Genomic DNA, 15,352 nt, shown 5'->3' on the forward strand with positions numbered 1-15,352 from the left:
CAAGGTTGTATGTACAATCTTTGAAGTTAACAGGATAAGTTAAAAAACATACAGGACCCTTGACTTTATAAATGCAGATCTAAAGTGCAAGAACAAGGCATTTATGCAAAACCTTTATAGGCATCAGCTTGAGTATTGTGTCCACTTGTGGGCATCATTTAACAAGGATGTCAAAGTCTTAATGAGGGTGTAGAATGGAAATTGACTAGAATAGTACAGAAAATGTGAACTTCAGTTAGATGTATAGAATAGTAAAGATGGGGTTGTTCTCCTTAAAACTCAGAAAGTTAAGGGGGGATTTGATAGGGCTGTTCAAAATCAGGAAACATTTTGTTAAAATAAATGATGAGAAATAGTTTCCAGTGACAGAGGAATTGGTAATGAGAGGACGCATTAAAGCTAACTAACAAAAGAACTGGAGGCTATATTGGAAGAATTATTTTTTACCTATTGATCTGGAATGCACTGCCTGAAACTTCCAAAAAGGAACTGGATAAATAATTGAAGGATAAAAATTTACAAAATTATGGGGAAAGGACAGATAATCTGAACAAATTGGATAGCTCTTGCAAACTGCCATTACAGGCATAATGGGTCGAATGTCATTTTTCTTGCTATCCTCTTTATTTGGAAGTGTCCTGCCCATTATTCCACATGTGCCTTTTTCAACTGGCCCACAGCCAATAGACTCTTCTTTGCTCTGTTGAGTGATCTGCATTTTTGCTTCTAAAGAGTCCAAATACAAACATTGGTCAATTTTGTAACCCAAATTAAGATTAGTAAAAAATCATAGAAATCATAGAAACCCTACAGTGCAGAAGGAGACCATTCGGCCCATCGAGTCTGCACCGACCACAATCCCACCCAGGCCCTACCCCCATATCCCTACATATTTACCCGCTAATCCCTCTAACCTACACATTTCAGGACTCTAAGGGGCAATTTTTAGCATGGCCAATCAACCTAACCCGCACATCTTTGGACTGTGGGAGGAAACCGGAGCACCCGGAGGAAACCCACGCAGACACGAGGAGAATGTGCAAACTCCACACAGACAGTGACCCAAGCCGGGAATCGAACCCAGGTCCCTGGAGCTGTGAAGCAGCAGTGCTAACCACTGTGCTACCGTGCCGCCCACCACTGTGCTACCGTGCCGCTACATGGAATGTAGTTATTGGCTATATTATAACTGTGGCTCGAAGTCCCAACATTATTACAATAATTGCATTTCAAACATGTTTCATCAGCTTGGCAAGCTTTTGGACATTCAGAGATCATGAAAGATGTTATCTAAATGCAAGTCTTTTTCTCCTTACATGTACACAATTATTTAAATGTAACTTTATACATTTTGTTTTGCTTTATAATATTTAAAATATATAGGTCATCATTTACAAAATACAATGGACCAAAAATATAATGCACTATTCTTTCACCTTGGCTGGCAATTCACATTTGATCAGATAACTTTTCTTTCCGTGTGCTTTGATTCTGATTGTCCAAGCAGCAAGTAAGAGAATGATTCATGCATGAGACAGTCAGAGGGTTAAACCAATTAGAAATTGTGTATAGCTAAAGTAAAATAAATTATCTTTGGTTATCATAAGACCACAAAAAAACCATAAGAAATTGGAACAGGAGTAGGCCATTTGGCCCCTTGAGCCTGCTCCACCATTCAATAGGATCACTTTCCTGTTCTTTCCTCGTAACCCTTGATTCCATTACTATTCTATCTATCTCAGTCCTAAATAAATCTGGTGAACTGGTATGGCAACAATAATCTCTCCCTCAATGTCAATAAAATGAAGGAGATTGTCATCCACTTCAGGAAGCGTTAAAGAGAACATGCCCCTGTCTACATCAATGGGGACAAAGTAGAAAGGGTCGAGAGCTTCAAGTTTTTAGGTGTCCAGATCACCAGCAACCTGTCCTGGTCCCCCCATGTCGACACTATAGTTAAGAAAGTCCACCACCCACTCTACTTTCTCAGAAGACTAAGGAAATTTGGCATGTCAGCTATGACTCTCACCAACTTTTACAGATGCACCATAGAAAGCATTCTTTCTGGTTGTATCCTGCTCTGCCCAAGACTGCAAAAGATCATGAATGTAGCCCAATCCATCACGCAAACCAGCCTCACATCCACTGACTCTGTCTGCACTTCCTGCTGCCTCGGCAAAGCAGCCAGCATAATTAAGGACCCTAGGCACCTCGGACATTCTCTCTTCCACCTTCTTCCTTCGGGAAAAAGATACAAAAGTCTGAGGTCACGTACCAACCGACTCAAGAACAGCTTCTTCCCTGCTGCTGTCAGACTTTTGAATGGACTTACCTTGCATTAAGTTGATCTTTCGCTACACCCTTGTGATATGGTACAACTAATAATGGCATGATGGGAAAAGTGGCTACTTGCTCGAGGTGATACTAACAAAAAACCACAGAACAAAGCAGCTGCTAAACCAGTTGACCCTCTCCCAAACTCGTAAGGTTAAACTAAGGCTGACTCTGCTTATCTTAGGGAAGGGAAGTAATGAAACAATATAAGGCCAACTGGCCTGACCCCAGGGTGTTTTGACAAGTGCCCTAGAACTACGTACATAAAACAAGACCAACTGGCCTGATCTCAGGGTGTTTTGAGAAATACTTTAGAACTACATACATAAACAAGGTAAGGTCGGAGGTGAGGGAGTCATCGAACCATTTTTCAAAGGACAAGATAATGTTATTATTGATAAGACCGAAGGTCCTCAGAAGTCACGGTGTGATGCCACTTGTATTGATGTTGCTACTAATTGTTTTACTGCTCATTTTCCCGCATAAGCCTTTGTCACAAAACCTGATACTGATAAATTGTGGACTGTTTCTGGGGCTAGGCGCGGACTTGGTGGAGGAATTAGCAGCTGTACCAACTACTCTCTGACATCAAATCTTAGCCATCTTCTGCATGCAGAGCTTCGTTATTAAATGCTTGTTATTTTGACGAGAACAAATTTGTAGAGTCTGTCTTTTACAAGTAATTAGCAGGAAAAAAGTTACACTTCAACACCCTAGCTATGACTGCAACACTACATTCTGCACTCTCTCGTTTCCTTCTCTATGAACGGTATGTTTTGTCTGTATAGCGCGCAAGAAACAATACTTTTCACTGTATGTTAGTACATGTGACAATAATAAATCAAATCAAATCAAAATACACAAGGATTCTGCCCTGACAGCTCTCTGTGTAAAGGAGTTTCAAAGACTCACAACCCTTTGAGAGAAGAAATTCCTCCTTAGCCCAGTCATAAATTGATGTGGAGTTGCCGGCGTTGGACTGGAGTAGGCACAGTAAGTAATCTCACAACACCAGGTTAAAGTCAAAGAACAAAGAACAAAGAACAATACAGCACAGGAACAGGCCCTTCGGCCCTCCAAGCCCGCGCCGCTCCCCGGTCCAGGATTGAATCCTGAATCCAGGATCCCCGCCCAATTTTCCAGCCTATCTACATACCAATATCCTATCCACCGAGCTGTCCCTCACAGCTACGATGCTTTGTTCATTACAACCTATTAACTCACCCCCACCCCCCTATTCCAGACCATGTGATCCCCAGGGAGAGGCGAAAACCCAGAGTGAAAAACCCCAGGGCCAATATGGGGAAAAAAAAAATCTGGGAAATTCCTCTCCGACCCCCTGAGGCGATCGAAACGAGTCCAGGAGATCACAATGGCCCTGATCGGAAAATGCTTCCCAACCCTAGTCATTTCCACTTCCATGAACACCATATGAATTCCCTGCCCCCGAGACAGGTTCCCAACTATCCGCAGTCTCGCTCTGTACTGGCACCAGCAAGATGATCATAGAATGAAGCCTTGAAACGAGAAACAAGGAACAATTAGCCCGCGCCGCTCCCTGGTCCAAACTAGACCACTCTTTTGTATCCCTCCATTCCCACTCCGTTCATACAGCTGTCTAGATAAGTCTTAAACGTTCCCAGTGTGTCTGCCTCTACCACCTTGCCCGGCAACACATTCCAGGCCCCCACGACCCTCTGTGTGAAATATGTCCTTCTGATATCTGTGTTAAACCTCCCCCCCTTCAAAGAACAAAGAACAGTACAGCACAGGAAACAGGCCTTCGGCCCTCCAAGCCTGTGCCGCTCCTTGGTCCAACTAGACCAATCGTTTGTATCCCTCCATTCCCAGGCTGCTCATGTGACCATCCAGGTAAGTCTTAAACGATGTCAGCGTGCCTGCCTCCACCACCCTACTTGGCAGCGCATTCCAGGCCCCCACCACCCTCTGTGTAAAAAACGTCCCTCTGATGTCTGAGTTATACTTCGCCCCTCTCAGCTTGAGCCCGTGACCCCTCATGATCAACAAGTCCAACAGGTTTATTTGGTAGCACGAGCTTTTGGAGCATCACTCCTTCATCAGGTGAGTGCAGGATTTGTTTCACAAACAGGTCATATATAGACACAAACTCAATTACAAATAATGGTTGGAATGCGAGTCTTAATAAGTAATCAAGTCTTTCCAAGTGCAGATAGTGTGAGTGGAGAAAGGGTTAATCACAGATTAAAGAGGTGTGAATTGTCTCCAGCCAGGACAGTTAGTGAGATTTTGCAAGCCCAGTCAAGTCGTGGGGGTTACAGATAGTGTGACATTAACCTAAGATCTCGGTTGAGGCGGACCTCATGTGTGTGGAACTTGGCTATCAGTTTCTGCTCAGCAATTCTGCGTTGTCATGTGTCATGAAGGCCGCCTTGGAGAACGCTTACCTGAAGATCAGAGGCTGAATGCCCTTGACTGCTGAAGTGTTCCCCGACAGGAAGGGAATACTCTTGCCTGATGATTGTCGAGCGGTGTCCATCCATCCATTGTCGTGGCATCTGCATGGTCTCGCCAATGTACCCTGCCTCGGGACATCCTGTCCTGCAGCGTATCAGGTAGACAATGTTGGCTGAGCCACAAGAATATGTACTGTGTACCTGGTGGATGGTGTTGTTGTGGGAAATTACCACCGGAGTCAGACTGGAGGTTCAATGACACAGTTTTATTTTGGACACGAAGCTTCGGGGAGAAGGCACTGGTACATCACAGTACTTGGCAGCTACCTTCTCAATCATACAATAGCAGTTGATAATTTTTATACCTTTTAGACAATGGATAGTCCGGACATTAGCCATTTAACACATCGTTATAGTTGAGTAGACAGATCATGGTGATCGATAGTTAACACATCGTTACAATCAGAGAGGTACAGACATAGGCATTTAACATAGCATTATTTCATAGAATGGATACATTTCCTCTATCAATGACTGGTTTCGGTCTATACATACAGTGATTGGTTTTGCTGCATTTATGTATTTACGTTCCCATCTATGGCTGATCTTGTTATCAGACCTTATTGTCCTGGGTCTGTCCTTATCTTTAATTTGCCTCAAGCTCTGACTGGCTTCCTGCAGCATTTGGTTCCTGCATGTTGAACTTTAAATAACTGTCTGGGCTGCATGTTTTAATTTTAAGTAGCTGTCTGTGCTAAAAGCCAATGCCTGCTTAATGTCTCTTCCCAGGTAACCATTTTATGTGCCAGGCAACCATTTTGTGTGTCAGGTACCCATTTTTATGATTTTCCCCACTTCAGTGTTCTCACGTGAGAGGATGGCATCTATGTCGATGATCCGGCACATCTTGCAGAGGTTGCTGTGGCAGGGTTGTATGGTGTCGTGGTCACTGTTCCCCTGAAAGCTGGGTAGTTTGCTGTGTACAATGGTCTGTTTGAGGTTGCGCAGTTGTTTGAAGGCAAGTAGTGGGGGTGTGGGGATGGCCTTGGCGAGATGTTTGTCTTCATCGATGACATGTTGAAAGCTCCGGAGAAGATGTCATAGCTTCTCCGCTCCAGGAAAGTACTGGACGACGAAGGCTACTCTGTCCGCCGTGTCCCATGTTTATCTTCTGAGGAGGTCTGTGCGGTTTTTCACTGTGGCGCATCGGAACTGTCGATCGATGAGTCGAGTGCCAGATCCTGTTCTTACGAGGGCGTCTTTCAGTATCTGTAGGTGTCTGTTGCGATCCTCCTCATCTGAGCAGATCCTGTGTATGTGGAAAGCTTGTCCATAGGGGATGGCTTGATTACCTGTTAAGACTTGCATTCCAACCACAATCTTGTAATTGAATTTGTGTCTATATATGCCCTGTTTGTGAAACAAATCCTGCACTCACCTGATGAAGGAGCGGCGCTCCGAAAGCTCATGCTACCAAATAATCCTGTTGGACTTTAACCTGGTGTTGTGAGACTACTTACTTTACCCAGTCATAAATTAGCACCTCTTTACTCTTTGCCCTCTGGTCCTAGACTGTCCCATGAGGGGAAAGATCCTCCCAGCATTTACCCTGTCAAGCTCCTTAAGGATCCTATATGTTTTAATGAGACCACCTCTCAATCTTCTAAGTTCCAAAGAGTAGAGTCCCAAGCTGTTTAACCTTTCCTCATAAGATATCCATACTGGGGAACATCCTAGTGAACCTTTTCAGAACTACTTTCAATGAAATAATAAGTTTCATTAAATAGGGGAACCAAACTGCTCACAGTATTCCAGATGAGGTCTTACCAGTACCATGTACAGTTGCAGTAAGACTTTCTTATCCTAATACTCCAACCACCTTGAAATACAATCATTTCTTCCTCAATATCAATAAAACGAAGGAGATAGTCATTGACTTCAGGAAACATAGTGGAGGACATGCCCCTGTCTACATCAATAGTGGTGAAGTGGAGATGGTCAAGAGCTTCAATTTTCAAGATGTTCAGATCATCAACAATCTGTCTTGGTCCTTCCATGGCGATACTATTGTTAAGAAAGCCCACCAATGCCTCTAATTTCTCAGAAGGCGAAGGAAATTCAACATGTCCACTACAACTCTCACCGATTTTTACAAATGCACCATAGAAAGTATCCCTTCTGTTTGTATTACAGCTTGGTATGGCCCCTGCTCTGTCCAAGACCACAAGAAACTCCAAAGGGTCATGAACGAAGCCCAGTCCATTGCCATAATTAGCCTCCCATCCATTGACTCTGTCTACACTTCCTGCTGCCTCAGGAAAGCAGCCAGCATAATCAAGGACCCCACACACCCCGGACATACTCTCTACCACCTTCTTTCATAGAAACATAGAAACACTACAGTGCAGAAGGAGGCCATTCGGCCCATCGAGTCTGCACCGACCACAATCCCACCCAGGCCCTACCCCCACATATTTACCCACTAATCCCTCTAACCTATGCATCTCAGGACTCTAAGGGGCAATTTTTAATCTGGCCAATCAACCTAACCTGCACATCTTTGGACTGTGGGAGGAAACCGGAGCACCCGGAGGAAACCCACGCAGACACGAGGAGAATGTGCAAACTCCACACAGACAGTGACCCGAGCCGGGAATCGAACCCAGGACCCTGGAGCTGTGAAGCAGCAGTGCTAACCACTGTGCTACCGTGCCGCCCTGGACGACGTTTTCGTCAAGAAAAATATAGAAAGTCTGAAAACACATACCAACTGACTCAAGAACAGCTTCTTCCTTGTTGCCAGACTTTTGAATAGTCCTATCATATATTAAGCTAATCTTTCTCTTCACCCAATCTGCAATTGGATCACTATATCTGCACCCTATCCTTTCCTTCTTACCTATGTACCCTATGAATGATATGTTTTGTCTGTACAGAACAATATTTTTCACTGTATACCAATTCATCTGACATTAATATATCAAATCAAATAAGGGCTAACATTCCTTCCTGATTATCTGCTGCACCTGTGTGCTAGCTTTCTGTGTTTCATGCACAAGTACCCCAAAGTCCATTTGTGTTGCAGCTTTCTACAGTAAAGACAAGTAAACTTTATGAATTGTTGAAGTGGAGGGTGCCATTTAAAGGTAAAAGTTACTTGTTTGAAATCTCAACTTTGCCAATCCTTTTGAATTTATAAACCGGAAAGGATAGAAATTTGTAACTTCAACTTGATTTAAAAAAAAATAACATTAAACCTGACTTATGTCCCAAAAAAGTCAATATAAGGATTGTGAAATCTGGCGTGATTGTAATTGGCTTGAGAATGCATCACATTTGTTTTTCAGGCCATTATTTAATATAAATTATTATATGTCATGGACATCTCTGACAAACTACTGATTTGACTAATCTGTAAAGGACACCAACAAAACTGGGGAATTCCAAAGTCAAGTACGAGTCTGTACCAAATCAGGGTTGCATGCAAGTCTCCTGATCAGATGAGACATTATGCTCGAGTAGCTGTGAAGAATCCCATGGCGTTATTTTGAAGACGAGCAGGAGAGTTTTCGCCAATCTTGATCCATCAGCTAACATAAAAATAATTAACCAATCATTCTCAGGTTGCTGTTTGTGGGAATTTGTCTTGTGCAAATTGGCTGCGACGTGTCCTCCAGCACACCAGTGACTACATATTTCATAGATTATGTGTAAATCGCTATACCAACGTAAGCCCTTTTTTCTGATAGCCAAGGCTTATAAGGAAGTATGAACAACCCAATAGCTTTGCCCTTTTGAGCGCAGGGAATATGCATTTGAGGTCTAAAACGGGAAGAAATATAAGGAGCAAGAACAGAAATGCTGGAAAACCTCAGCAGGTCTGACAGCATTTATGGAGAGTAGTGCCAACGTTTCGAGTCAAGATGACTCTTCGTCCAAGCTGAATATAAGGAAATTGTAGTTACAGGCCGGTATTGAAAGGCCCCCATCCTCTGTCTCCAAAGCAATATTTTAAACTTTCATGAGGAGAAGACCATGGCACATGGTCATGTGGTTTCAACGTGCACAGAATGTTATTTTTAAACAGTCACATGGCGTGAAAGCATACAATAAAACTCTAATTATGACAGTGATAAGAATAAATGGTAGGGAGTAATCTAAACCGATTGAGGTTGAAGCAGGACTTTGGGGGGGGGCGAACTTTGAGCCTAACTCCAATCCCAACATTTGGATCGTGTTATACTCTCTATACAATTGTTTTGCTATCGCGGATTTAGGGTACATATAATGCTGTGTCCTTTCATAGAATTGAAGTTTCAGCGAAATAGAAAGCATTTCCAAAAACAGCATATCTTTTCCCAACTTGCGAGTTTTACCATCTGTATTTCTTTCGAGAAGAATTCTGCCTTTTGCCTGTTAGCTGATTTCTGATTATTTAATTAATTTGATTTTTGAAAAGTTTATTTTTTCTTTTCGAAATTGCAAAAGGTAGTGTAACCACCAGACTTGTGATGGGTAAGGTAATAGTTTAATTCCGGCTATATCTGACCCTTAATGTCGGTCACATTTGCAGGGTATTTTTAAAAGCAGTTACCATATATGTCTAAGGCATGTTTGTCTCGAGGTAAATCCGCCCGCTGGCAGCGCCGCCGAATCCCGTGACAAACCTTTACATAACCTGCCAGTGGAAATATTGTGACATCACTGGACTGACGTTCTGGGTCGCCTGGCAACCCGCCCCCGCCCACTCCGGGGTGGCGGCGCAGCCAATCAGGAGGCAGGATGCGGACGCGAGGGGCGGGGGCTAGGGAGCCACGCGTCAGGCGGGGCGGGACTCCTGACGTCAGCAGGCGGGCGGTTGGCCGGTCTTCACAAAGGGTGAAATGGCGAGAAGCGGCAGGCCTTTCCGGAAGGTTCTTCGCGATGTCTTCGAATTTCCCGTCTACCTTGCCCGGGAGAGACAGGCCAAATACGCCGTGAGGTAGCTTTTCAGACAGCTTTAATCTGCCTTCCGGCCTGGTTCACGTGCCACCGAGGCGCCCCACCCTCCGCCTCCAAACTGCCGACCTTGGAAAGTTTGGGTTGGGGATCGCTTTCGGTTTTCAGTGCGAAAGGCCCGGTGTCTCGTTTTGTTGCGAGCGGACGTGGTTCAGCGCAACAGGGTAGTGAGGCAGCTCTGAGTCTGTCCAGGTTGGGATGTGGGCCGCAATTTTAACATTTGAGGGAGGGGGGAGGTGTTCAGAGCGCGACTTTTAAACTGTACCAAGTGGTCAGATTCTCATCGTTGTGATATACCCTTGGCACATCAGGCCATTTATATCAGGATCCTGTCAGATCTGTTTAAAATTGCAGGTGGTCATTGCAATAGTACAACGGCATCTCTGCGGTTATGTGTACTTAGGCGACTAAAATAATGAGGTGAAAACAGCAATCAAACTTATCGCAACAGTGGCTGACTTTGTGGTGTTGGATATTTTTAAGACTTGATTGGTTAAAATATATCAACGCTTCATCTGACTTTGTCCCAACATCTTGGCTGTGCTTACCTCACCTGGAGTGCTCGGTGCCTCAAATGAGTAATGTTCCATATTGCAATACTAACATTCATCACCTTGAAGAGCAAACAATAGCAAGGAAAATAAACTCTGGATTAAGTTTCATGTCCATCTTCCAGCATGAAAGCTTGCCTTTTGATATCCATTATGTTATCAGTATGTCGAATTATAATTAAATCACCTTTGCGTTACACCTATTATGCACCCTATTCTGATACTAGGAAACAGGTTGGCAACCAGATTGCTGTCTTCGTGAGCTGGCTGCATTTATTGCTAAATAACAAGCAGTGACTTCCTTTTAAGTTTCTATTCCTGTGGCCATATGGCTCCAGTGAGAAATTTACTGCATTTGAACTCAACTTCGCAATCTTCAGCAAAGCATTTCATGTATCGGAGTGCTAGCTTGAAATTGTATTTCTAAAATCTATCTTCATTGGATTTAACTTTATTTGGCCAGCACTTTACATTGCAAACTTGGAGTCTGTTTATGTGAATATCTTTGACTGATGAAACTTGGGGAAATATAATGCTTTTGACACAGCAACCTTAAAAAATGGTGGGAATATAATTGAAAATTACTGTAACTGGTATTAAATGAAATTCTGCTTACCCTTATCATCCATAAATGTATAAGCAAACATTATTCATGAGCTTCAAGAGCAACCGTTTATATTTATAGAATATAATGTGCTTTACAGGAGCATAATCAAACAAAAATTGGCACCAAGTGGGACATAATCAGGACAAGTGATCAAAAATTTGATCAATGAGGTTAGTTTTCAGGAATGTTTTAAAGAAGGAGAGGGAGGCAAGTTTAAGGCTCAATGTTATTGGCCTGGGGGTGGTTTTGGGGATAAGGATGGTCAAAGTCTATGGATAGATTTGAACATGAGAAAGTAAATGTTTTGGTTAACTGGGAGTCCATGTAGTTTAGGAGGTGTAGGAGTGAGGGATAAGTAGGCTTTGGTGTGAGTAAGGCTACAGACAGTACAGATTTTGGTGTGCCTAAGTTCATGGGTGAAAGATGGAATGCTGGCCAGAAAAGCATCAGGATAATTGGTTCTGGAGGTAAAAAGAAAAGCACGAATGTGGGTTTGACATCAGATGGGCTGATGGTTGGTACCTCAACATCACACACGACAGATTCCTCACCTGAGAAGTGACTAGGAAGAGGGATGAATCATTCGCTAGGGAACAAAGCTTATAGCAGAGTCTGAAGGCAGTGGCTTTGGTTTCCAGCTGTTTCAGGATTGGAAAACCTAGAACTGGATGTCAGACAATTGACAACAGGTTAAGAAAAGCGATGGTGAAGCAAAGTTGTGTGTCATCAGAGTACATGTAGAATCTGATGTGTTTGTTTTTTTAAAAAAAGTTAAAGTTTATTTATTAGTCGCAAGTAGGCTTACATTCACACTGTAATGAAATTACTGTGAAAATCCCCTATGATATGGTTGTTCTGTGATCCTGTAGCAGTGAATATTTTCCCCAATGCATTCCTAGTTTTTAAATGTTATCCACATTGAGATGTTACTATGTTACTGCTGACGAGCTGTGATCACACTTAACTAGAGAAGGAAAATTACATTCTGTTGTACATGTCTTCAATTGTCTCCACACCTTTTTTAAAAACACCATCATGACTCCTTTTAGAACTTCAGACTAACTTTGTGTACAGCATTCTAATTTCCATTGCTTTACCAATAATAACATCCTTCTGTCCTATTAAAGAATTAACTTTTTGTTTGTCCTGGATTCCATTCTTGTATTACGAAGTAAAATTGACGTCACAGAAAGCAAAGAGAGAAATGTATTTGATTTTCTGTGGTGGGAATGTTGTGTAAGGTGACCAGTTGGTGACTCAATAGCAACACATTGTTTTAACCTTGATGCATGTTTTATTTGGCAAACAAATATAAAATTTAAATAAAGGTATAATGCTGAAGTACTCAACAGGACAAAGATGTGCAGGTCAGGTGGATTGGCCATGATAAATTGGCCCTTTGATGGATTAGCAATGGTAAATGTATGGGGTCACAGTGCTCGGGTTGAGGAGAGGGCCTGGATAAGATAGAGTTGGCACAGACTTGATGGGCTGAATGGCCCCCTTCTGCACTGCAGGGATTCTATTCTAAGTTGGGCAGCACCTGTGGAGAGAAACAGGGTTCTTTCAAGGGGGTTGATTTTTTTCAAAATTAAAAAGAGCTACTGCTGCAAGAACAGACGCAGGGAAAGGAGGTGTGGGAGGAAAGAACAAACCTGGAGGTCTCTGATCAGATGAAAGGCAGGAGAGAGTAAATGATAAAAAAGCTGTTGCAATTAAAGATTCAAATAATAGATCCCAAATTGGCAAAATTGTCAGTAACAGCTATTTTCTGGGAGAAAATGGGGAGAGGTTATAATCTGAAATTGTGGAACTCTGAGATTGGAACGCTGTAATTAAAAGACAAAGTACTGCTTCTTGAGTTCATAGTGACCTTTTTTGGAAAAGTGTGGGAGACTGAGGTCAAAGTGGGACTGGGCTAGAATATTGAAATGGCAGTGACTGTAAGTTTGGGATCAAACTTTCAGATTGGAAGGTGATCTGCAGGACTGTCACCCAATGTGTGTGTTCGGTTTCCCTACTATCGGCAAGTCTGCATCATAAGCAGCGAATACAGAATGCCACATTTGAAAGTACAAGAAATTTGCTGCTTAACCTGAAAGGAATGCTTGGTGCCTGGCATTTTTGGAAGGGTGGGGGTAGAAAGGTAGGTATTGCATCTCGTCTATGGGACAGTGCTGTGGGAAGGGACATGTAATGAAGAGTGCACCAGGGTGTTGTAGAGGGAATGATGCCTTCAGAATTTTGGGAGAGGAGGAGAAGGAAATATATGTTTGGAGGTGGTGAAAATGATCCTTTTAGAAACACAGAAGTTAGGAGTAAGAGAAGGCCAGTCAGCCCTTCAGACTTGCTCCCCCACTACCATTCATTATGATCATGGCTGATGATCCAACTCAATAGCCTGATCCTGCCCACCCACCTCCCAATAGCCTTTGAACCTCTTTGCCTTGTGCTGTGTCTAACTGCTTCTTGAAAACCTACAATGTTTTGGCCTCAACTACTTTCTCTGGTAGTGAATTCCACAGGCTGAAGGTCAACCCCTCTCTGGGCAAAGAAATTTCTCCTCATCTGTCCTAAACCGTCTACCTTGTATCCTCAGACTGTGATCCCTGGTTTTGCACAACCCCGCCATCAGGATCAACCTTCTTGTATCTACCCTGTCTAGTCATGTTAGCCATGGTGTGGAGATGCTGGCGTTGGATTGGGGTAAACACAGTAAGAAATCTCAACACCAACTTAAAGTCCAACAGGTTTATTTGGTAGCAAAAGCCACTAGCTTTCGGAGCGCTCGCTGCTCCTTCGTCAGGTGAGTGGGATTTCAGTTCACAAACAGGGCATCTAAAGACACAAACTCAATTTACAAAATAATGGTTGGAATGCGAGTCTTTACAGGTAATCAAGTCTTAAAGGTACAGACAATGTGAGTGGAGAGAGGGTTAAGCACCGGTTAAAGGGATGTGTATTGTCTCCAGCCAGGACAGGTAATGAGATTTTGCAAGCCGAAGCAAGTCATGGGGGTTACAGATAGTGTGACATGAATCCAAGATCCTGGTTGAGGCCGTCCTCATGTGTGCGGAACTTGGCTATCAGTTTCTGCTCAGCGACACTGCGCTGTTGTGTTGTGAAGGCTGCTTTGGGGAACGCTTACCTGAAGATCAGAGGCTGAATGCCCGTGACTGCTGAAGTGTTCCCCAACAGGAAGAGAACATTCTTGCCTGGTGATTGTCGAGTGGTGTTCAGTCATCCGTTGTCGTAGCATCTGCACTGTCTCCCCAATGTACGATGCCTCAGGACATCCTTTCCTGCAGCGTATCAGGCACAGACTTGATGAACAGAACGTTGGCTGAGTTGCAAGTGTATGCAGTGTGTACCTGATGGATGTTGTTTTCACGTGAGATGGCATGGCAGACAAAGTACCCTTCGTCGTCCAGTACTTCCCCGGAGCGGAGAAGCTATGGCATCTTCTCTGGAGCCTTTAACATGTCATTTGATGAAGACTAACATCTCGCCAAGGCTATCCCCACACCCCCACTTCTTGCCTTCAAACAACCGCACAACCTCAAACAGACCATTGTCTGCAGCAAACTACCCAGCCTTCAGGAGAACAGTGACCACAACACCACACAATCCTGCCACAGCAACCTCTGCAAGACGTGCCAGATCATCGACACAGATGAGAACACCATCCACCAGGTACACGGTGCATACACTTGCAACTCTGCCAACGTTGTCTACTTGATACGCTGCAGGAAAGGATGGCCCGAGGCATGGTACATTGGGGAGACCATGCAGATGCAACGACAACGAATGAGTGAACACCACTTGACAATCACCAGCAAGAGTGTTCTCTTTCTGTTGGGGAACACTTCAGCGGTCACGGGCATTCGGCCTCTGATCTTCGGGTAAGCGTTCTCCAAGGCGGCCTTCGCGACACACGACAGCGCAGAGTCGCTGAGCAGAAACTGATAGCCAAGTTCCGCGCACACGAGGACGGCCTAAACCGGGATGTTGGGTTCATGTCACACTATCTGCAACCCCCACGACTTGCCTGGGCTTGCAAAATCTCACTAACTGTCCTATCTGGAGACTATCCACATCCCTTTAACCTGTGCTTAACCCTCTCTCCATTCACATTGTCTGTATCTTTAAGACTTGATTACCTGTAAAGACTCGCATTCCAACCATTATTTTGTAAATTGAGTTTGTCTTTATATGCCCTGTTTGTGAACTGAAATCCCACTCACCTGACGAAGGAGCAGCGAGCGCTCCAAAAGCTAGTGGCTTTTGCTACCAAATAAACCTGTTGGACTTTAACCTGGTGTTGCTAGTCATGTTAGAACTTAATAGATTTCTATGAGATTGTCCCTCATTCTTTTGAACTCCAGTGAATACAATCCGAACAGACTTGATCTCTCCTCATCTGTCAG

General features: G+C 43.6%; 1 protein-coding gene across 1 annotated transcript in view; it reads left to right on the forward strand.

The window, feature by feature from the left end:
* Positions 1-9,553: 9,553 nt before the first annotated feature.
* coq10b (coenzyme Q10B) overlaps positions 9,554-15,352 on the forward strand; it is a 30,279-nt gene continuing 24,480 nt past the window's right edge. The window contains exon 1 of the mRNA XM_078228644.1: positions 9,554-9,750. Coding sequence (XP_078084770.1) covers positions 9,653-9,750 — 98 coding nt within the window. The 5' untranslated portion in view covers positions 9,554-9,652. The remainder of the gene's footprint in view (positions 9,751-15,352) is intronic.

This window comes from Mustelus asterias, chromosome 14 (assembly GCF_964213995.1).
Source record: "Mustelus asterias chromosome 14, sMusAst1.hap1.1, whole genome shotgun sequence".
Taxonomy (NCBI): domain Eukaryota; kingdom Metazoa; phylum Chordata; class Chondrichthyes; order Carcharhiniformes; family Triakidae; genus Mustelus; species Mustelus asterias.